The sequence below is a fragment of the Mauremys reevesii genome, linkage group 24 (assembly GCF_016161935.1).
Source record: "Mauremys reevesii isolate NIE-2019 linkage group 24, ASM1616193v1, whole genome shotgun sequence".
Taxonomy (NCBI): domain Eukaryota; kingdom Metazoa; phylum Chordata; order Testudines; family Geoemydidae; genus Mauremys; species Mauremys reevesii.
Window position 1 is genome coordinate 5,221,378 of NC_052646.1, and position 23,267 is coordinate 5,244,644.

The 23,267-nt window shown below is 58.7% G+C and overlaps 1 protein-coding gene across 9 annotated transcripts in view; it reads left to right on the forward strand.

Annotated features, from left to right (window-relative positions):
* Window positions 1-23,267, forward strand: part of ARHGEF2 (Rho/Rac guanine nucleotide exchange factor 2) — a 126,743-nt gene that overhangs the window by 100,074 nt on the left and 3,402 nt on the right. For all 9 annotated transcript variants that reach the window (XM_039512712.1, XM_039512709.1, XM_039512710.1 and 6 more), the window contains 18 exons: window positions 8,449-8,516; window positions 9,346-9,409; window positions 12,727-12,856; window positions 13,187-13,296; window positions 13,773-13,919; window positions 14,573-14,823; window positions 15,319-15,444; window positions 15,897-16,014; window positions 16,302-16,559; window positions 16,886-16,962; window positions 17,980-18,149; window positions 18,915-18,982; window positions 19,155-19,346; window positions 19,973-20,074; window positions 21,057-21,118; window positions 21,582-21,623; window positions 21,987-22,037; window positions 22,701-23,138. In XM_039512712.1, coding sequence (XP_039368646.1) covers window positions 8,449-8,516; window positions 9,346-9,409; window positions 12,727-12,856; window positions 13,187-13,296; window positions 13,773-13,919; window positions 14,573-14,823; window positions 15,319-15,444; window positions 15,897-16,014; window positions 16,302-16,559; window positions 16,886-16,962; window positions 17,980-18,149; window positions 18,915-18,982; window positions 19,155-19,346; window positions 19,973-20,074; window positions 21,057-21,118; window positions 21,582-21,623; window positions 21,987-22,037; window positions 22,701-23,138 — 2,474 coding nt within the window. The remainder of the gene's footprint in view (window positions 1-8,448; window positions 8,517-9,345; window positions 9,410-12,726; window positions 12,857-13,186; window positions 13,297-13,772; window positions 13,920-14,572; window positions 14,824-15,318; window positions 15,445-15,896; window positions 16,015-16,301; window positions 16,560-16,885; window positions 16,963-17,979; window positions 18,150-18,914; window positions 18,983-19,154; window positions 19,347-19,972; window positions 20,075-21,056; window positions 21,119-21,581; window positions 21,624-21,986; window positions 22,038-22,700; window positions 23,139-23,267) is intronic.

Below are 23,267 nucleotides of genomic sequence, written 5' to 3' on the forward strand. Positions count from 1 at the left end.
TTAATCACAACAGGGCCCTGGCAGCTTCTCGGCGATAAACCTGTTTTCAGACTCCGACGCTCCCCGCCGGCCTGCGATGATCCTATCCCTCACGTTTAATAGGACAGAGCCTCGGCCGCTCTTCAGAGAGAAGTGAGGCCGAGTGGCGTTCAGAGCCAGGGGCTGTGAGAAAGGGATCAGGATTGGCTAGTGGAAACGCCAAAACACTGGGTTTCTTACTTGTTTTGTGTCTCTCCCCCCTGCCGCTTTTGAGTTGCACAAGAGCTGGCTTGCCAATCTCTAAAACAATATTTTTCTTCTTAAAAATGCAGAGCATGACTTCATTTCCTCCCCTCGGTCAGCAGACTGCAGCGTCTGACCCGGCTGGCACAGGAGCCTGGGTGCTCATGTGTTGCTTGCACTTGGGGTTAGTTTATCCGACGCCTGGCCTGCATAGCTGGATATATTATTATATTATATATGAGGGCAATAATAATATATTGCCCTTATATAAATCGATGGTACGTCCACATCTTGAATACTGTGTACAGATGTGGTCGCCTCATCTCAAAAAAGATCTACTGGCACTAGAAAAGGTTCAGAGAAGGGCAACCAAAATGATTAGGGGTTTGGAGAGGGTCCCATATGAGGAGAGATTAGAGGCTGGGACTCTTCAGCTTGGAAAAGAGGAGACTAAGGGGGGATATGACAGAGGTATATAAAATTTGAGTGATGTGGAGAGATTAGATAAGGAAAAGTTATTTACTTATTCCCATAATACAAGAACTAGGGGTCACCAAATGAAATTAATAGGCAGCAGGTTTAAAACAAATAAAAGGAAGTTCTTCTTCACGCAGCGCACAGTCAACTTGTGGAACTCCTTGCCTGAGGAGGCTGTGAAGGCTAGGACTAGAACAGGGTTTAAAAGAGAACTGGATTAATTCATGGAGGTTAAGTCCATTAATGGCTATTAGCCAGGCTGGGTAAGGAATGGTGTCCCTAGCGTCTGTTTGTCAGAGGATGGAGCTGGATGGCAGGAGAGAGATCACTTGATCATTGCCTGTTAGGTTCACTCCCTCTGGGGCACCTGGCACTGTCAATAGACAGGATACTGGGCTAGATGGACCTTTGGTCTGACCCAGTACGGCCGGTCTTATGTTCTTATGAGTGGGGCCATAGGGCTGTTCTCCCGTGCTGGTGCTTGGGGCGTAAGGCCACTTGATGCCCTCTTTGCACTGCCTGTATGTGGGGGGCCGTGCAGAGTCTTGCCCAGCGCTGGTGTAAATTAGAGCAGCCCCAGGGCTGTTGTCACTCGGGCTCTGCCCCCAGGCAAGCAGGGACAGCAGAACAGTGCACCCCTCCCACACCCCCAATGCTGGGGGCAGGGGCAGAGCCCTGACACCAGTTGCATTCCGGCTGGGAAGACCCCTGGGTAAAGGGGTGGAGATTCTCAGGGGGCCAGTTCTGCTCCCTTTATGATGCCCTCTTGCGTGTCTGCCCCTTTCTAGGGGCCTGATGGAGGCAGCAGCCAGTTTGTGCTCGGTGGAGATGGCGCTTTGCAGAGGAGAGGCGCACGCTGTGCTCTCTCTCTCTCTCTCTGGATTCTTGTGATCCGTGTTTCCATCGTTCTCAAACAGCAAGTCATGCAGACTGGAGGGCTGAGGAAAGAGCACAGGGAGCCAACCCAAAGCTTGTGCAGGGGGGGAAATATATCAAAACTCCTTATCTGACCCCAATCACTGTAGTATCTGAGCACCTCATAGCCCTCCTGTGAGGCAGCGGCAGCTGGGGAAACTGAGGCAGGGGATTAAACCCGGGACTTCCAAGGCTGGCGTCCTCACCACCAGGCCGTCCTTCCCCTCTATCCTAATAGGAACCCTGCTGCGGATCCCTTTTACGCTGGGGTGGTCAAGGCTTTTGGGTGCCTAATAGATTTTTGCTGTTAGGAAGCGTCTCCAATCCTCTGCTTTGTTGTGTGGGCTCCTGGGTATACCCCTTGGGCGTTCCCCTTTGTGGGTGCCCCTCCCTGCTGAGGCTTAGCCGGGGAGCTGTGCCGGCACCCTCAGGCTCTAGGGCACTGAATATGGAGCTTTTGTTCTGCACTGCGCATTGATCCGCTCGCCCTGAGACAGCAGCTTTATCCCTGCCCGAGCGTGTGATCAGTCGCTGCCCGCTCCCCCCGACGAGGGGGTTATGGTGCAGCAGGGACAGTCGCTCCCTGGGGCGTTAGCGACTGGACGCGTTTGGTCCTTAAAGGGGGCTGGGCAAAGCTCTGTAAGGTGTAAGTGAAACGGCTTCAGATCCCGACTGGGGGAGTCAAACGCTCCTAGGCCCTTGGCTCCAGTAGCCGATTGGCCCCCGCAGCCTTTACTGATGCGCCCATTGGAATCGAGAAGGGGGCGTTTCTTGCCTAAGTGGAGGTTGGGATTTTTCAGAAGGGCCTGAGGGAGTTGGGCATCCAGCCCCCCCATTGAGTTGCGAACGCCCCTTTTGGAAAAATCGGTGCCTAAATCTGCAGGGTTGGATTACGATCTGTATTACGGCATCGTCGCTCCGCCCAGTGGTGCTAGGGGCTGTACAATGCCAAGGACACTCAGCGCTACAGGGCAGGGGCTTTTTGTTTTCTGTACAGCGCCTAGCGCCCCCGGGTCCTGGTCCACGGCTGGAACCCCTAGATGCTAGGATGCAAGGAATGGCTCCTTGCCCTTGTTTTGCTACACAGCTTGTGAATAATTGGGGCCTGTTTCCACTGGCTGGCAGGGCTCCTGTACGTGAATCTGAGTTTTAAACCAGCTTTGAATGGGGTCATGCCCATTGGCCAGGTCTACAAAACCCTGGTGTAGGCAAGATGTGATGGTAATGCATGTCCACTAATGGGGGGTTAGCCCTTGGATCCTCTCCCCACCACAGTCTGCCCCCAAAGTTGACCCAGACCCGGTGATGTGTTTAAAATCTGTGTGTGTGCAATACACACAGGGCAAAATATGCTCTAAAATCAAGCCCCCTTCTGTGGGTGGGTGTCCCTCTGAGAACAAGCCGGCTGCTGTTTCTTCCTATAGGCTGTGCTCTCTGTAAACAGCGCCGGGTGATGGCTAACGGGTGCCTACGTAGCAGCCCACGCCTGGCCTGAGCTGGATGCGCTGAAGGCCCCTTGGACACAGCTCTGGCAGTGGCCAGGGACCTTTGCAGAGGGCAGAAATCCAAGGTGCGCCCGCTTTGATGTCCCTGCATGCCGGAGCTGACGAGCCCCTGAGCCCCAGACCCCCTGAGCACGGCATGGTCTCTGGCTCTAAGCAGCTGAGGGGCCGCTGGAAGCCATTTGATTTCTTAGACCCAGGACAACCAGCCTGCATGCAATTATACCAGCGCAAAGATGCCTTGTCCCAGAACAGTGTATTCCTCGTCCCATATGGGAATAGCCGTATCCCTATGAACACCTGTATGCGCATAGAATTCATCCACACGAAGGGGTTTGTACGGCTTTAACTACCGGTGTAGTGAAACCAGGACTGGTGGGAAGGGGAAGGAGGGGGGGACAAGGCCTCCCGGCTGTCTAAGCCCCTTCCTCATCCCAACCCCGTAACAAAAGATCTCCCTCTGCTCTGTCATTAACAAGATCTTTAACATCCTGCTTCTAATTATTTCCCCCTACCACCACCACTTTGTTGTCCTGGGAGAATTTGGGTGTCTGGTGGTGGTGGTTTTTTTTAAAAGCATCTTTTCCCTGATCTGTATTTTTATAAGGGGCGTGTGTGAGTTTTAGGGGGTTATTTTTGTTTGCAATCTCTGTTCCCGTCACATCAAAGGCTAGGTTGTATTTGCCATCTGCTTCTTTTGGAATGTTACCTAACTCTTCAAGGCTGCAGCTGCCCAGAACAAGGGACGCAATCGTACTCCCACATTACAACGGAATAGTAACTATCCAGTAATGAGAAGGGGAGGATGGTTTTGTGGTTTTAAAACATGGGACGCGGAGTCTGGAGATCTGGGGTATTCCTGAACTGGCCTCTGACTCACTGTGTGACCATAGACAGGGTGACTTGGTGTTTCTGTGTCTCATCTGCCCCTGCCCCAGCGACAAGGTGTAATTCCTTGTGGGTAAAGCGTTTGAGCGGCTCAGCTGAGAGGTGGCAAAGCAGGGCCGGCATGTGGCCAGTAGTGGGTATTTCTGGCGCTGGCGGGGCGGAAGGGCCCAGCAACACACCCCGTAGCAGCTTGGCCAAGGATCTGTGACTTCCCAATAGCCTCAGCTGGCCGGTGATCTCAGCCAGTCACATGCAGGACCCTCTGTTAGTTCTCCATTCGCAGAGTGCTGGCTCACGGCTTGGGTGGGCCCCCCACTCCCCTGGCTGCTACAAAGCATGGCTTTGGACCAAGACTGGCACGGGGCTACGTCAGTTTCACATTCTTCCTACCAAAGTTAGAGTAGGTCACGTTCAGGGCTTTTATCACCTATTACTACTCTCCAGGGATCCCAGAGCTCTTTAGGACACCCGCAGGGGGGAACTTTTTTGCCACCACTGAAATGCAGCCACCTCTGGGGTGGAATGCGGCAAGTGTTAACAGCACACAACAACGGGACAGATTGGCACAGAATGTTTTAAAAAAATCTGTTGGAAGCTACAAGAGGAGTTTATGGAGGCATAAAGTAATTAGCCGAGTTGGAACTTTAACCTGGGTGAAATGGTGTTAGGTTGCCAAAGTCTGTTTCTCTCATCAGCTCCTGAGGACAGTTGAACATTTGAGGCATGGATTGCATCATTGGCTGGATAATTGACCATCCATTCAGCAAAAAATCACAGGCAGGGCAAAATGGAAAGAATCTAACTTGTTCTAGAATTGTGTTAAAGAGCTAATCTCTGGAGAACTGGCTGGGAATTCTCCCAATCCAACTGAATTTGGAAACCCAGGGGAAACTTTTGTATTTAAAGTCTTTTTCCTGCTGTTACCAGTTCTCACGGTACTGGGTGTTTTGGCATAAAGCCCGAGCTGCTGGAGTCATGTGAATCTTGACTTGGGTTTAAAAGAGAAATAATTTCTAGCGCTTGTGGTGGCAGAGAGAAGTTTTAAAATGTGAATCCGAAAGGTTCGGAAAACCAGAAGACCAGTTGAAAGAAGCCAACATTTAGGTTTTTTCTTTTACAAAATCTCATTTGGGGGGGGGGGGGGCTAACTCATATTTTTGAATGCTTGAGGTTGGTGATGCCGCAACATCCCATCCCCCTAAATTCTCCCTGCTGTTTCAGTTGAACGTGCTCTTTGTCAGGAAGAGTGCTGCTGGGGTGTTGCGTGGGGTGACTCGGCACTGCGGCATCCCACCCCAGAGACGGCGGCTTGTCACTGGCAACGTATAGAAGAACAACAAACTTTTTTTTCTCTTGCACCTTTCGGATCCCAATCGCTCAGTGTACAGACGCTCACTGGCTGTTGCAGGGGGGTAACTGCTTATCTAAATTCTCTCTCTGTTGTTCAGTAAGGACTTAGAGGGGTTTTAATGTTTGCCCTCAACCACTGTAACCCATACAAGGGCCTTGAAAGGGCTTGATAAACACTGGAGTCAGTTTCACCGCAGTGCATCAGTCCTAGTACCTAAGACACCCTGCAGGTAAAGCCTGGGGCATGAGAGCTTATGCCAACCTCCTGCTCTGGGGTAAATCTTATCCCCTGACTAATCTAACCTCAACCTTCTTGTCCCCGTGTCACAGAGGACACAGGGAGCGGGAAGTGACTTGTCCAGCGATGGGACTGGGCAGAGAACCCAGGAGTCCTGGCTCCCGGTCCACCACACCCCCTCCCTGAGAGGTCCTTACTTGCCTCTTATTTTTCAGTACAGACCGTAGGCCAGATTCAGACCCGTGGAAGGCAGCGAACTTTGCAGGGGATAAGAGGGGTCTGCTCTGGGTTAAGGGAGCTAGGTTTGCTTGTTGGTGGGTGAGTCTCTCCCCAGGGTCCTGCTAGCCTGTCCCTGCACAGACCTCGCAGGCCATCTGAGCTGGGGCATTGGCCACAAAGGCTTATAAAGCACCCGGCGCCTCCCTCGCGTGCATCTTCGGCAAGTGGCATTGCAAGGGGGACCCGTCTGGAGCGAGCGCTGAATCCCTGCCCGTCTCGCTCACCATCTGGTGCCCAGCCCCTGCAGCGGTGGGGAGGCTTGTTGCTTGGCAGCGGGGGCCGGGGGCCTCTCCAGACCAGGTGGCACTCGCCTAGCCCCAAGCCCTGGCAGGGCGAGATGCAGATTGCAGCCAGCACCACCCCCCCCGGTGCCAAGCATTCCAAGGGGAGTGCCCACCCCCTCCCAGGGAGTGCAGATGGTGGTGACACCCCCCACCCTCCCTTGTTCAGGGGGACGGTCAGTTGCACGTGAGAATCCATAAGCAGCTGGTAGAGGCTTCCCGGGAGACGCACCAAGTCTCCTGCCCCAGCTGGCAATGTGCCCTCTAGGGATCTGTGCTCCGCAGCTGCAGTGCCTGCTGCTGGAGTAGGGATGACAGGGTTTGCAGCCTCCCCAGCATAAATCAGGCCTGACTGGGTGGCTGGAGGCTACATCGAGCATGCCCAGATCATAGAATATCAGGGTTGGAAGGGATCTCAGGAGGTATCTAGTCCAACCCCCTGCTCAAAGCAGGACCAATCCCCAACTAAATCATCCCAGCCAGGGCTTTGTCAATCTGGGCCTTAAAAACCTCTAAGGAAGGAGATTCCACCACCTCCCTAGATAACCCATTCCAGTGCTTCACCACCCTCCTAGTGAAATAGTGTTTCCTAATAGCCAACCTAAACCTCCCCCACTGCAACTTGAGACCATTGCTCCTTATTCTGTCATCTGCTACCACTGAGAACAGTCTAGATCCATCCTCTTTGGAACCCCCCTTCAGGTAGTTGAAAGCAGCTATCAAATCCCCCCTCATTCTTCTCTTCTGCAGGCTAAACAATCCCAGTTCCCTCAGCCTCTCCTCGGAAGTCATGTGCTCCAGCCCCCTAATCATTTTCATTGCCCTCCGCTGGCCTCTTTCCAATTTTTCCACATCCTTCTTGTAGTGCGGGGCCCAAAACTGGACACAGGACTCCAGATGAGGCCTCACCAATGGAGGGGGACGATCACGTCCCTCGATCTGCTGGCATACCTCTGGGATGGGCCCCTTTATGGTGGAGAGTCTCTGGTGTGTCCGGAGATGAGAAGCTACTTCTGTCTGGGGCCAGAGGAAATAGTTTCTCAGCGTGAAGGCTCGGGGTCTGCAATACCCCAGGCCTTGCCGGATCTACTCATCCACCCACAGGGTGGGGAGCTCTCGCCCAGAGCCTGAACCCTTGTTTGGCATCCGTCCTGAGACACTCCTGCCCACCAGGAGCTCAGTGCCTGGGTAGCGCCAGGCAGGAGGTGGGAACCGGCTGTGGTGGCAGCCAAATGGCCAGGGTGCGGTGATGTCGCTGGGTGGATTTGATCCTCCGCAGCAGGGAAGGGAGGAAAACTGGTGGGAAACTGACGTGTGGTGATGCTCGGCAGGGCAGAGCAGCGCAGGCCTGGCTCAGCCTTTCCAAGGGGAGGTTACAGAATAACACGGCACCCTCCCCATGAGCTCTAACGCTGAGGTCCTGAGTGCGGGTGGGTCATTAAAGATCCCTCTGCACTTCCTGGCCTCGGGAGGAAGCATGGCCTTGTGCTTAAGGTACAAGGTTCAGATCAGGTCTGGGTTCAGTTCCCAGCATTGGCTCTGACCTTGGGGAAGTCTCCTCTCTGCTTGGTGCCTCAGTTTCCCCTCCCATCCTCTGTTTAGACCCTGAGCTCTTCAGGCCAGGGACTGTCTGTGTACATACAGCACCCAGTGTAATGGAGTCCTGGGATCAGATCCCATTATGTAAACAAGAAGACTGTAAACCTCTTGGATCCTGGCTAAATTCCACTTCTGTTCACTACGTTCTGTCTCCTTGCAGTTTCAGCTGAACATGATTTTTCTTCAGCCCTAGCCCTGAAACAGTGTTGCACTGTGTTTCTCTGCACGGTTAAAGTTACTGCATCTTGCTCCAGAGGTGGCTGCATTTCAGTGGTGGACAAAGTATATAACAATAACACACTTTCACTTGTGGCTATCCATGTGCTCAATAACACACTTTCACTTGTGGCTATCCATGTGCTTTAGAACCCTGGATACATTGTTATCCTATTTTACTAGTTGGGGGCACAGGGGGGCTCCCAGCCCCTGATCTGACCGCTAGGCAAATCTCCCTCCCAGAGCCAGGAAGGGAACCCAGGAGTCCTGACTCCCAGAATTATGTTCTACACTTTCTAGACAGCACTCCAGGCTGGGACTAGAACCTAGCAGTCCTGCTCTAACCACTAGGCCATAATGCCAGCTCAACCCTTATCTCAGAGGGGTTTTAATGAGGCCCTTAAAGCGGGCTGAGACCCCAGAATGGGGCAGTGCTGTTACTTTGGTGTCCAGTCTAAACTCACCTCTCCTTCTCTTCCAGCCTGCAATGTCACCATTCACAACCGCTGCAAGGACACTCTGCCCAACTGCACCAAGGTCAAGCAGAAGGTGAGCAGCCAGTGGGGCTGGGGAGGGGCTGAGACCTGGAGGGTGGGGGTGGTCCCCATCACCTCTCTTGAGCACTGGGTGAGTAAATGAAATTAATAGGCAGCAGGTTTAAAACAAACAAAAGGAAGTATTTCTTCATGCAATGCACAGTCAATCTGTGGAACTCCTTGCCAGAGGATGTTGTGAAGGCCAAGACTATAACAGGGTTCAAAAAAGAATTAGATTCATGGAGGATAGTTTCATCAATGGCTATTAGCCAGGATGGGCAGGGATGGCGTCCCTAGCCTCTGTTTGCCAGAAGCTGGGAATGGGTGACAGGGGATGGATCACTTGATGATCACCTGTTCTGTTCATTCCCTTTGGGGCACCTGGCACTGGCCACTGTCGGAAAACAGGACACTGGGCTAGATGGACCCAGTAGGGCCATTCTTAGGTAGCTGTTCACCACCAGATCACCAGCTCCAGTCTGCCTTAGTAGTTCCCTTTTGTGCAAGGAGCTGGCTGATTGTCCAAATCAGCGAGGCAGCTCTGCTCTCCCCTCCGGAGGGCAGGGCAGAGGCACAGGCACGTAGGTAGGGGGTACTCTGTGGGGGAAGCTCGCCTCACATGCTCACCCCATTGCGCCCACTGTGAAATCAATGGGACGTAGGCGCCTAAATACCTTTAAACATTGGCCCTGGGGGATTCTACAGAGTTCTGAGTGCAGCTTCTTTCAGCAGCACTAAATGCAACTGTAAATTAGCTGGGGGGGAAGCGTGCGTGTGTGCACACGCCTGTTCTATCACCAGAACCTCGGTGCATAACCTGGCTCGTCCCCTTTCACCCCCAGCAACAGAAAGCCGCCCTGCTGAAGAACAACTCGGCGCTGCAGAGTGTGTCCCTGCGGAACAAGAGTAAGTGAGCCAGAAATCCTGACCGGGAAGGAAGAGCCCCCTGAGGGGGCCGAGTGCTGGGGTGGCTGGTGAGGGCGGAGAGCGATTTGTTTCTGTTAAAGGAATTGGATTAGTGGGCAGTGAGTGAGGCCTACTGGTTAGGGCAAGGGGGGCCGGGACGGCGTGGGGCCGGGGGGTTAGAGTGGGTAGATGGGAGTCTGGACTCCTGTGTTCTATTCCCGCCCTGGGAAGGATTGTGAGGTTTTGTGGGTCAGAACAAGGGGATCTGAGACAGGGCCTGGAGGTTCAGTTCTCAGCTCTGGGAGAGGCAGGGGGGACAAGTGGTTGGAGCAGGGGACTGGGAGTCAGGACTCCTGGGTTCTACTCCCAGGTATGCTGCTGAAGAGAGCCGAGTCAATGGCACATGAGAGCCCGGGGGGCTGCAGTGCCAAAGCTGGAGGTGTTTCTCCATCCCCCCCTTACGTGAGCGGCCCATGTGGCATTCCTGTCCCTTTAACTCTCCATCTCGAAGCAGCGGGGGAGGGGGCAGCCTAGGCTTCCAATCCTCAGGTTTGAAATCGCTGGACTTCCCCCACCCCCAGGTTCGGATCCCAGTTGGGCCATCCCAGACCTTTGTCTGCCCCAGGGAAATAAATTGTTCCATGCACGTTACTCCCTGGGGGTCTGCCAGAAGGGGTCCTTAACGGTGGCCACGAAAGATCCCGTGGCCCTAGTGGCAGAGCTGGCCTTAGTCCCCTTGACCCGGACGTCCCACCGCAGCGTGCTGCGTTCCAGTTGGCAGCTGCCCGCCTCAGAGGTGGCCGCATTCCAGCAGCGCTATGTGTGTAGTTCGCAAAGTGCTCTGGGCCATCCGGAGAGGAAGCTGCCACGGCTGCTATTGATCAGAATCTGAGCAGGGGGAGGCGATAACCCCGCGGTTGTCTCGTGATCAGGGTGGTAGTCAAGCCCTGGGTTGAGCATTAGCCCTTCACGACAAGGCAAACTGACCCGGCGTGGCTTCGCTGTCTGGTTTGCTGAGCTGAGGTGCCCGTGATACGCACAGTGTTCGGCTGCACAGGGATGGGGAGTAACATTGAAAAGAGCCGAATGCTTTTCTATAAATCAGTGGCTACCCCCCTGCAGCACCGGTCGCCCCATCGCAAAGGGGGCGCAGCAGAGTTAGAGGGGCTGCGGGAGAAGTGACAGGAGGCTGGGATCATTTCACTGGGGAGGAAGATGGCAGGTTATAAAAGAGGACGAAAAGCGAATGGGTTAGAGAAGGTGCATCAGGAGCTTGCGTTCAGCCTGCCTCTTCCCAGGCCCAAGGGGCGTTGGGTGAAATGAAAAGGGGGTTCCTGTTTTCAGCCGGGGCGTGGTCCTGGGTGGCACCCCCTGGCCTGAGCTCGGCGGCAGGTCCCGGCAGATGACGGGTTGGTCGCTTGTGGCCCTGAAATCTAGGAGAGGGAAACTCTGAGGCCGCCTCTGTCTGTAAATATAGTGGCTGACCCTGCAGCAGGGGAGTTCACACGGGGAGGAGCCGTGGCAGAAGGTGCCCCCCTGAATTGCCCCCTACCCAAGCCTCAGGGCTGGTGTAGCGGGGTTTGGAGCCTCTTTGCCCCTCCTGGGGAAAGGGAGGGTCTCCACTGAATGCCCTGTGGGGAGGGGGAGAGCTGCAATGTCTGGCTTCTACCCCCCTGACTGACCCCAGTAACTGCCCTGGGCCTGCAGGGGGCCTGCCCCCTGTGGGTCTCGTCCCATGGCACCCCCCCTCCAAGGGCTGCATGCAGCTGCTAACAAATCCCAGGTGCTCTGCGGGGATGGGGCTACACTGCCCCCTCCTGGCGTGACATGGATACTGCACCCCGAGGCAGTGGAGATGGGTTTCTCCCCAGGAGAGAGGTCTTCCGCCCCGCCTAAGATGTAGATCCACTCTTGGATGGTCTGCTGCGATTACGTCCAGGCTCTCCTGCAGGCAGCTCTGGAGAATGCCAGCGGATTGTTTCTCCGAGGCGGCGGGGCTGTCATGTTCCCGGCCGGGGTCTGCAGCGCTCGGCGCTGGCTCTCGACTCCACCAGATGTTAATCGTCCCAAGGAGGGTTCGGTCGCCCCCAGGCTGCACTCTGTGCCAGTGGAGCTGCTCACCGGGCAGTTAAACCCATTCACGCCAGCAGGGGTGCTGGCCCCTCAGCGCCACGCGCAGAGGGTGAAATCCTGGCCCGTACGGAATCGGTAGCACCACTCCCGCTGGCTTCACTGGGCCAGACTGTCCCACCCACCCCAAGGCTCTGAGATGTTCACGTGTGGGCTGCGTACCCTATGGCACAGACTCTGGATCCCAGCCCCGGCCTGTTACCCACACAAAATTCTCTGTTACTCACACACTCAAGGGCACCCACCTCTACCCAGTTCCTAGGACTCCAGGCGAAAAGCACCTAACTTTACCCCTCCGTGGGCTCTGGGCTGTAGTCCTCCATGGGCTCTGGGAAAACCCCCTTTCCCTGTGGACTCGGGGCAAAATCTTTTGTGGGTTTACGGGGTCTTTTACCAGTGAAAGAGCCTTACACAGTAATATCCTACATCACCTGTATTTATTAACAATCACCAAAACCAGACGGCACATGCTACACAGACTGTGCTCACCGCTCCCAATAAGATGAACTTTTCTTCATGGCCAGGCAGGATCAGGTCCATCTGGGGGACTCCAGTCTCTGCCCCGCGTCATCGGGAGAGTGTTGAGGTCTGGCCGCTCTGATCTTTGGGGCTGTGTCCTGGAGCTGGTACCCAAAGAACTTCCTTTTGGACCCATTTATATAGTGAAATTTGAGTCTTTTTTTTAGCTGTACCTTAACCAATCCTAACATAGTGCAGCAAAATTCGTTAACCAATCCTACCCCCCCACCTTAATTAATTTACACCTAGCAAAATTAATTATATAACAGACAGAAGCTGGGACCCCAAACGTTCTCTCTTTCTGGGTTTCCTCTCCCTCTCCCCAGCCACCTGCTCTAACCACTAGTCCCCACGCCCTTCCCCGGAGCAGGGGAGCGCTCTCCCGCTGGGCACGGCTTCGGGGAACCACGGGCTGCACTGGACAGGGTTGGGTCCCTAGCATGGATGCTGCCCCCAAGTATTTACTGCGGCGGCTGCGTTGGCCGGGTCCTGCACGGTGGGGACCCACGTGCTGTGGTCTGGTTCTCGACGCCTTGGTGTGGCCCGTGCTGATCATTGGCACAGTGAGACTCTAACTGGTCAGGCTGTGCCAGGGTGGGCTCGCCAATGGGACCCACCATCCCCCGGTGCCCCAGCTCACGGCGCCCGTTTGCACCCTTTCTTTGCAGCAACCACAAGGGAGCGTCCCAACTCAGCCATCTACCCCTCCGAGAGCTTCCGCCAGACCCTGCTGGGCTCCCGCCGGGGGCGGCCCACCCTGTCCCTCTCCAAAAGCGTCTCCACCACCAACATCGCAGGGTGAGTGCCGGGGCAAGCGGGGTCTAGTGGTTGGAGCGTGAGACCAGGAATCAAGGCTCCTGGGTTCTTTTCTCAGCTGTGAGCAGGGAGTGGGGTCTAGTGATCAGAGCAAGGGGGCTGGGAGGCAGGACTCCTGGGTTCCATTCCCAGCTTTGCCACTGGCTTTCCCCATCTGCCCGTCCCCTCCTAGTGCCTGGGTTCCCAGCTGTGGGAAGTTGACTGTCTGTCTGGTGATGGCTGGCGCGGCACGTGGCCAGGAGCTGCAGTGTTTTCGTTTCCCGTCTGGGGGGGCTTTCTCTGACCCTTGATTCTCCCGCCATCTCCCTCCAGAAACTTCAATGACGAGTCGCCCCTGGGTCTCCGGCGCATCCTGTCCCAGTCCACCGACTCCCTCAACATACGCAACCGGACGCTGTCGGTGGAGTCGCTGATCGACGAAGGTGCGAGCGCTCTGCCGGGCTCCCTCGGGCTCTAGGAGGGCACGTCGGGGTGACACTTGAATCGGTCTCAGGCTGGGCAGTGACCAGAGATGGGCACCGCCTCACCGTCAGTGGGAGACCTGAGGTGGCGGCCCTTGGCACTGCAGGGGCAGGGGGTTCTGGGCTATGCAACGGGGATGGGGGTGGGGGGTCATTGGCGCTGGGGCAAAGGGGGCAACATCCCCCATGACTTCTCATAGGCCCGTATGTTCTGCTTCGCCCCCGCCCCCTGCCTTCTCAGGGTATAATAGGACATAGCCTGTGATTCTCCTCCCCCCCAGTTCTGAAACGACACCCCAATGTGCTGGCGCCAGCTGGGTGGGACCATTGCCCTGCCCCCGCTCTCCTGTTCTGTGCACACACACCCTGGGTGGGGTGGGGGAACTTCACCCCTCCGGCCGGGCTCCGCCTGACTGGCCATTCTCCCCCCACCCCAGGGGCCGAAGTCATCTACAACCAGCTGATGAGCACCTTCGAGACGGACGAGCAGGACTTTGCGGCCGACTCCTGGAGCCTGGCGGTCGACAACAACTACCTGCAGCAGCATAAGAAGGAGGTGATGAAGCGCCAGGACGTCATCTATGGTGAGCCCTGGCCCCCTGCACGCTGCTGGGCCTGGCCGGGACTCGGCTCCGCACCCCGCTCTGCCCGTTCCCGTCCCGGGAGCGTGGGGCTCCTCCCCATTCCCAGGCGGGGCAGCCCCGGTGGGTCAGGACGTGGGCCTGGGACCCTTTATCTCTCCATCCCTGCTCGGGGAGGGGCCGAGCAGATGGCTTTGTGCAGGCCAGGACTCCTGGGTTCTGTCCTCACCTCCCACTCTCCGTGCCTCGAAGGCGAGAGGCCCGCAGGGGATAAAGCCCCTGTCTCTGCTCCCAGGAGCTCACAATGCAGAGGCCTGATTCCCGCTTGCTCGCGACGTGAGCGCGAGACCCAGCCAAGCTGGGATGACGGTGATTTTAACCCCACCTTGGGCTCGGCTGTGGGGCTGGGCGAGGATGGATTCAGCCCTGTGGGTCGTTACAAAGCAGCTGATTCACTGGGGCGTCCCAGCGCCAGAACCAGGGAGCTGCAGGGTTGAGCGTGCCAGTGCCCAGGGCTGGAGCTGAGGAGCCAGGCTGCCCAGCTAGGGGCTGGATTAGAGTCTGGTCCTCTGTGGGCAAATAGCCCTGCCCCTGGGGGGGCTGCCTTGGGGTTCCTGGCTCTGCCTCTCATCTCCCCATCTCGCGCACCCCCCCAGAGCTGATCCAGACCGAGATGCATCACGTCCGCACCCTGAAGATCATGACCAACATGTTCCGCAAGGGGATGCTGGAGGACCTGCAGATGGACCCGGCCCTGGTGCAGAGCATGTTCCCCTGCGTGGACGAGCTGAGCGAGATCCACGACCGCTTCCTCATGCAGCTGCTGGAGCGGCGCAAGGAGTCGCTGGCCGCCGACAGCAACAAGAACTTTGTCATCCACCGCCTGGGGGACGTCTTGATCCAGCAGGTGGGAGGGGATGGGGCTCGCTCTGCCTGGACCTGCCAGCTGGGAGCTGTAGGCTGGGCGAAGGCCAAATGGGAGACACAGGGACATTGGAGCGGGGTGGGGGGCTCAGCAGGGGACGCTCTCCCCTCTGCGTCAGTGGGGTGACCGCTGTGCTGTAGCACAACACTAGGGGGCGCAGTGCTGCAGTGAATGTGTAGGTTTCCGCCAGGGGGCACTGTCTGTACTGGTCAGTGGTGGCTGCATTTCCTCAGCATGCTGCTAGGGGGCGCTGTGCTGCCAGGCCCAGGGCAGGGACCCAGCAGGGGGCGCTGTGCTGTGATAATGAGCTCATGCGCAAGCAGCGGCCGGATCTCCTGCCCCCCAGAGACGGCTGCAGTTCCGCGGTGGGGGAGGGGGAAGTGGGCCCTGCGTGTGCTGGTTCTCCCGGCTCTGTGCAGCAGCGCTCGGTGGCGATGCCTGACGCTCTCTCTCTCTCTCTCTCTCCCCCCCCCGCAGTTCTCCGGCCCCAGCGCCGAGCAGATGAAAAAGGCCTATGCGGAGTTCTGCAGCCGGCACATCAAGGCTGTGAAGCTCTACAAGGAGCTGCTCGCCCGGGACAAAAGGTTCCAGCAGTTCATACGGGTGAGTCCCTGCCCGGCCTCCAGCCGGAGCCGCAGCGGGGTATAGGCTGGGGAGTGCGGGAATTCAGGGCTCATTCCCGAGGGTTGGCCCCACCTTGGCAAGCCAGGATCCTGGAGCACCCAGGGGCCTGGCAGAGGTGTGAGGCTGGCGTGACTCTGTCCTGGGAGGAGCTATTGACCGGAGCGGGTGCTGGGATGGGTCAGGAGATCTGGCGTCTGTTCTCGGCTCTGCTGCTGACCATGGCCAAGTCCCTTCCCCTCTCCGTGCCTCAGTTTCCCCATCTGTATAGAGGCTCATAGACTTTAAGGTCAGAAGGGACCATCATGATCATCTCACGGAGCTTATCCTGCCTGTAGGGCAGTGTGCCATTGCCTGAGCAGTGACCCAAGACTGGGGAGCCCCCAGGCTCTGAGCTGACATCTGACCCTTGTCCCCATCTCCCCTCCTAACAGAGGCTGACCCGCTCCTCAGTGCTGCGCCGGCACGGGGTGCAGGAGTGCATCCTGCTTGTCACCCAGAGGATCACCAAGTACCCCGTCCTCCTTGACCGCATCCTGCAGAACTCCAAAGGTGAAGGGGCTCCTGGGAGGAGGGGCTGGGGGGGATTCAGGGGCATGGGCAGAGCTGGGGGCGTGGGGAACCCAGGGTGGGAATAGAAGGGGATTGAGGGACTCGGGCAGAGCTGGGGGGATGGAGAACCCAGGGCCAGCATAGAAGGGGGTTGAGGGGGCTGCAGGTCGGGATGGAGGGACACAGGCAGAGCTGGGGGCATGGGGAGTACACTGCCCTGCCCTGCCCTGCCCAGCTATTGGGGAAGGAGCCGCCCTGACTCCTGGCGCTGTCCCCTCCCTTCCCAGGGAACGAGGTGGATCAGCAGGACCTGGGCACGGCCCTGACGCTGGTCAAGGACCTGATCTCAGCCATCGACCAGGAGGTGCACGAGTCCGAGAAGAGCGCGCGGCTGCAGGAGATCTACGGGCGCGTGGACGGGCGCTCCAAGGCCCTGCTGAAGTGGGAGGGCCGCAGCGGCTCCTTCTGCAAAGACGAGTTGCTGCGCCGGAAGCTGGTGCACGACGGGTGCCTGCTGTGGAAGATGGCGGCCGGGCGCTTCAAAGGTGCGGGCCGGGGGGAATCCCTGGGGGAACCCAGCTTAGGCTCAGTCCCCCGCCCCCAGGCACATCCACATGGGCTTCATTTCCCCAAAGCCCAGCCTGAAGCCACGCCAGGCACCAGCCTCCGCCTCCTCCCAGGGGTGGCTGCTCCCCAGGGTGTCCCTGCCCAGCTCCTGGTTCCTTCTGCTGCCGGCGGAGGCTCCATCCCCCTCCCTTTGTGGCCTGGCTGAGGCTGCGTGAACCTGCCGGGCTGCAGCAGCTGATGGCAGGTTCCCATCGCCCGCAGGCCCCTCGCCTTGATGCCTTTGTGTCCTTCCTCTTGCTCCCAGATGTCCTGGTGCTGCTGATGACCGACGTCCTCATCTTGCTGCAGGAGAAGGACCAGAAATTCACCTTCCCTGCCCTGGTGAGCTGCTGCTGGTCCCTCCGGCGTCTCATCCTCTGCCACAGGGCCGGTCAGAAACAGCTGGGCCTCCTGGCAAAAGGGGTGGCTTAGCTGGGGCTCAGGGCACACGGCTAGGTGTCAGGACTCCTGGGTCCCATCTTACAGCAGGAGAGCCCCTGGCCTGAGCTCTCTGCCTCAGTTTCCCCAGCTGTAAACAAACCTGATGTGATCCTGACCCACTCCTGCCAGGGGCCACTGGGAGGGTGAATTCATTGGCATCGGGAGCATCTCCAGTGGTAGGCACTGTGTGAGCGAAGCGTTGTTAGCCGGCCTGGCTCGTAGCCCGGTGGTCTCTGCGTCTGCTCCGTTGCTCTCTGTGTCACACTTTTGTGGCTATCGCTGTTTATATGGTAGTGGAGCGGGGCCCATTGCACCGAGCGCTGCACAAACCCAGCGAGAGACAGTCCCTGCCCCAAATCTGCATGGAAAAGGCAAAGGCTGGGAGGGGAAACCGAGGCACGGCGGGGGTAGCGATTTGCCACCCAGCGGGTCAGCAGCGGAGCTGGGAACAGTCTATGTCTGGAGTCCTATCGGGTGTCTGACCCAATAAACGTGTTGCTCTGCTAGATCTGCTGCGCCCGGCTTAGTAACCCGCCGCTCTGTCTGCCCTGCAGTCCGGGCAGGCAGACCTGCCACTGGCCACACAGGCTGGCCTGGGACCCTGGGCACCTGCTCGCATCGCCCCGGCCCCTGCGTTGTCTTAGCCGCACTGGCACGGGTAAGCCTGCCCGTGTGCATTGCCCGTTGGCCGGAGCCGGCGTTACGATAGTGTCCAGGAGCCCCAGTCCTGGACCGGGCCCCCATTGGGCCAGGACACAGAGTGCCCCGGAGTTTCCCATCTAAGTATGACACGAGATGGGCAGACGGATGGGCTAGGAGATAATGGCTCTGCCAGTCCTCTCTCTTCGTGAACCCCTGGGATGCCCCCATTCCCCTTCACGCCCCCCTAATGGGCTGCCACCCCTCCCCCTCCCGCAGGACAAGCCGGCGGTGATCTCCCTGCAGAACCTGATCGTCCGGGACATCGCCAACCAGGAGAAGGGCATGTTCCTGATCAGTGCCACCCCGCCGGAGATGTACGAGGTCCACGCCGCCTCCCGCGACGACCGCAACACCTGGATGAAGATCATCCAGCAAACCGTCCGCCTGTGAGTGCCCCTGCCCCGCGGGAGGGGGAGAGGGAGGGACTCTGTCTGCCTCCGGTCCGGCACAAGCAGGATAAAAGTTTTACTACAGCTGCCGGCAAAGGGAGCTGCTTCTCCAGTTCGAGCGTCGGAAGCTGGGGCTTTTAGCACTGAAAATTCCAGGTTCTGGTTCCACTGTTGGCCCAAGTGGGGAGGCCCCAGGCAGGGCTTGTGTTCTGGGGGAGCCTCCCTGCACTGGGGAAGGGGGTGAGCAGTGTGGGAGGGGCAGGGAGGTGTCAAAGGTATGGGGTTGGGGGGTGCCTGGGACCTCTGGGAGGTTGTGGGGGAGGAGCGGATAAGCTATCGAACTGGTACTGGGTGGCCAGGGTGACCATCATGAGCAGCCAGTGAAGGGGTGAAGATGGCATCAGAGGGAATGGGGTGCCCATGGGGAAAGGGGGCGTGGGGGGAGGCAGCCATCCACATGGGCTGGGTGCCTATGGAGGGGGCACTGCTGGGTGGATCTGTGGAGCCTCTGGCTGGGTGGACGGAGCCAGCTCTGATTCCCTGATCTCGGGGAGAGGGCTGCGAGCTGGACTAGGCACGAAGGGAGTCGGTCCCTGGCAGCCTGGGGGGAGAGTGACAGTGACCTCCCACAGGGGCGTGGGTGGAGCTCAGGCCCTCAGCGTCTGGGTGGTGCTTTGGGATCTGCAGTCAGGGGAAGGGGCTGTGGGGTCTGGGGATTTCTAGCCTGAGGCTCCAGCCCCTGACGCGGCCGATCTGCTCTAGGTGTCCCAGTCGCCACGATTTCCCCCTGATCGAGACCGAGAGCGAGGCCTCCCTGCGCAAGCTGAAAGGTAGGGGGTCGCCCTGCCCCTGCAGTGACTGCCCCCCTCCCCCCCGGTGTGTGTCCCCGGCAGTCACTGGCCCTTGTGTCCCATCCCAGCAGTAACCTCGACCCCCACTCCCTGGCCCAGGCTGCCCTGCCAGCCCCCGTCATTCATCCCCCTCCCTTCCTGTCTCCCCCAGACCAGATGGTGCAGCGGGACCGGGAGATCACGGAGCTGCTGGAGGAGAAGGTGGGGCTGTTTGCAGAAATGCTCAGCCTGCAGAGTGGCTGTGAGGACCCCCCAGCCTGCCCGACCCCCCGCACCCTCTTCCGGGCCGAGTCATTGGACGGGCCCCGCGGAGAGAAGCTGCTCCACGAAGCCATCCGCGAAGGTACCCGATGCCACGGGATTAAACGCCCCCCACTCTCAAAGTGCTCTTCCTCCTGCAGGGCCGGCCTGCCGGATCGCCTGCCATAGCAGATCAGACCCCGGGCCCATCTAGCCCGGTATCTGGTCTCACACACTGACGGCACCAGCTGCTTCCGAGCAAGGGGCAAGGACTCCCTCTAGTGGACAGTTGTGGGATAACCTGCTCCCCAATGGGTCTGCTCCAAACCTCTAAGGATGAGTTTAAAGGCCGAAAGCAGGCAGATTTCGCCTTCCCAGTGTTGTCTCTTGTAAGAGGGAGAACAGCCAGTGCTAAGAGGGAGAGAGTGAACCAAAACTTGCAGTCTGCATAGACCAGACAGACACAGGGTGCTAAAGAGGCGTTTGTATTAATTCCCCATTTTACAGCTGGGGAAACTGAGGCACGGAGCCCGGCAGTGACATGCCCACGATCACGCAGGGAGTCGGTGACAGAGCTGGGAATTGAACCCAGGTGTCCTGAGTGCCGGTTTAGTGCCCGTCCTTTCTCTGTACCCCCCCAGCCCCATTGCTAGCAGACCCCAGGGCTGCAGAAAGATAGGGAATATCAGTGTCTTGCCAGCCCTAGTTCACCAGGCGTTTCTCCCCCAGTGGAGTGTTTGAAGGATCTCTTCGTGGGAGCCGCGAAGGACCGAGACCAGAACCACCCTGCTGATCCTGACAGCGGCTCCGGCACCAGCTCCGACACCCCGAGTACGAGCTGAGACCTCCCTTCCGATTCCTCCCCTCCCCGTCGGGGGCGCCGCGTGGCGCAGTCTCACTGCAGGGCCCGACGCTGCCCGTGTGGACCCCGGAGCTGATCAGGGTTTTCTATTTGTGCCAGCTCCTTTTCTCCTGTGTGTATCTGGCAAGACAGGAGAGGCCTGTAGCGAGAGGGACGGGAATGAGTCACGGGGCTGGGAAAACCTGCCTCGCAGCGAGACGCTTCAGGAGCTGCCCCTGCCCTTTGGGGGAAACAAAATAGATGGATGGCGACTGGGTCCTATCCCAGGACCACCTCCAGGGGGAGGCGATTTGTGTGGGGGGAGGGGTGTCTAAGCCAGTGGACAATGGGTGGGAGCTGAATGAAGCGCAGATTCTTAAGTGCAGGTCGTTAACCATTGGAACTCCATGCCTAGGGACATGGGGGATTCTCCACCCCGGGACCGCGGCTACGCTAGAAAGGCTCGTCAGTATAGCAGTGCTGGAGAGCTCCACTGGCCAACTCTCCTAGTGGGGGTGCAGCAAAAAACGTACACCAGTTCCCCGAACTGTCGGCAAACGGGCTTTTAGTACCGGTGTAACTGTGTCTACACATGGGTCTGTTGCTGGCTCCGCTCTGGGTCGGGGATCGCGCCTGGGACCGACAGCTCGGCCAGCGAAACCTGCAGTAGACCAGGCCTTAGGCTTTATGCCAAGACCGGGGCTCTCTTCCTGAAAGTGCCTCTCCAGCCCCGCCAGGTGCAGCCGTCGCTGGGTGAGGCTCTCGGCTGTGCAGGAGCTCAGATTGGCAGATCACGACGGTCCCTTGGAGCCCTTGTCCCCTACGGGGGTGCTTCCTAGCACAAGCCGCTGAAATTAGGTGTAGCAAGGGCTGGGCCCCTCGGCGCCTCCTGCGTTGGTGACCCGCAGGCGGATTTCGGCCCTGGAAGGGGCTAGCGCGGCCTGTCTCATCTGCTCGCTCTTCCCTCCGCAGATGGTGAAACCAGCAGCCTCAACGGCTCCCTGGAGTTCTGCAGGGCCGACTCTGAGCAGCGGGTACGTCCCTTCCTGCCCCGGCAGGGAGCCAGTCCCGGTGGGGACGCCACGGCAGGGTCTGACAGCCAGCGCAGGGGGAAGCTGGGTTCCATTCCTGGTGCTGCCTGAGCCACGTGGCCCTGGTGTGCCTCGGTTTCCCCATCTGTAGAACAGGGATGGCGTGCTCCCTCCTGGGAAATGTAGGGGGGGGCTGTTATGCTCAGCTTAGGCCTGTCTGTAGAGCTCTTGGCCGGCACATTACTGACACTGCCTCCATCCACACTGACACGCTGGGGGCTGAACCAGTGACCTCCAGGCCTAAAAGCAGGAGCTGCTACAGCTTGAGCGACAGAGCCAGCCCCCCTGGCTTGGGCTGTAACAGATTCGTCACATGGGGGGGCCTGTAACACACACGCTTACTTTAGGGGTGCTGGCTGGCTGTGGGGGGCTTCACACGGCTAATCTCTGCCTTCTCTCTCTGTAGGATGGGAATGGTAACCAGCTGCAGCAGAAGGTACCCCATGAGGTAGGGGGGCTGGCGGCCTCTGGATGGGGGTGGGATTTATACAGCTGGAGGGAAGAGGTCAATAGGAGAGGGGAGTCCTGGCTCTGCCCCCCGCCCTCTTTGCCCTGTAACTCGGTGTGTGTTTTCCAAACAGCTGTGCTGAGTATGGGGATTTGTGGGGAGGCAATGTGGCCTAGTGGCTAGAGCCCTGGGTTCTATTCCCAACTCTGCCAGTGGCCTGCTGGGTCTCTGTGCCTCAGTTTCCCCATCTGTAGAATGGGGATAATGATACTCAGCTCCTTTCTAAAGCCCCTTGAGATCTGTGGCTAGAAAGAGCTGTTGATTTATTATTTACATGGATGTATTGCTCACTTCCCTCCCCAGGAAGTGATTCACCGGCTCGTGGCACTCTACGCCCTCCTCCATGGCCTGCAGGTCTGTACCATCAAACCTCCCTCCCATCCCACGTGCCCCCTGGCTGGGGGAACCCCGAGCTTTGCTCCTCACCAGCTGTAGAGCAAGGTTTCGGTTCCCCTTGGTGGGTGCGGTGGGATCCGTCCTGGTGTGGAGCTGAGGCATGTCCCTATGGGTGGGGGTGAGGTTCCCCTGTTGCTGCCTAGGTTTGTCATTGGGATGGAGGGAGTCACAGAGTGTTGATGTAGTATGAAGGGATGGGGTAGGGGGACCCCTGGACAGGGGTGAGGTGGGAGGGGGAGTCCTGAGGAGAGGGCTCTCAGAACCAGGTGTCAGGGATGGGGGGTATGAGGGGCACAGAGCTGGGGGTGTGGGGGGGCATTCCTGGGCCAAGGGGTGCAGAGCTGGGTGCAGGGGATGGGGTGGGAGGAGGCCCAGAGCCCAGGTGAAGGGGGCTGGAGGGAGGGACACAGGGCCTGGGGACAGGGGCACAGCTGTCCCTGTGGGGCAGAGTACAGGGCCGCCACTGGTATGAAATGAGCGCTAGAGACAAGGGTTTGGTGGCCGGGGAGTTGCTGGAGCCGGGATCCCAGCCTAGGGGTCGCCCCTGCCCTGCCTGGGGCCTGTACGTCCGGCTGAGCGTGGGGCCGCGACAGTCCCGGTGACGCCCTCTCCCCTCCCCAGGCCGCCGTGGTTCAGCAGGACACCATCCTGGAGCTGCAGCTCTACGACGGGGGCGGCCGGCAGGAGAAGCTGTCGCGTGCCAACTCCCGCAAGGGGGGGCCGGGGGACGCGGCCGTGGCCAAGGCCCCGGAGAAGCAGGCCACGGAGCTGGCGCTGCTGCAGAGGCAACACACCCTGCTCCAGGAGGAGCTGAGCCGGTGCCGCCAGCTGTGCCAGGAGAAGGTGCAGGAGGCCGGGGCACTGGAGGCGCGGCTGCGGGAGAGCGAGCAGGAGCGGGCCCGGCTGCAGCGCGAGGCGGAGGAGGCTCGCAGGCAGGTGGCCGCGTTGCGGCCAGAAGGGGGCGCTGCCGAGGCGGTGTGGGTCCGGAAGGGGGCGGAGCCTCGGAGGCGGAGCCTGCCCGCGGGGGACGCCCTGTATCTCAGCTTCACCCCGCCCCAGGTATGGTTACCCACGATGCACGGCGGCGCCTGGGGTGGGGCAGCATTGCAAACCCACTGTTCAAGGGCTGCCAGCAGGGCTAGGGGTCGAAGGCGCGGCAGGGAGCCCCTCAGTCACCAGTTCGACTCC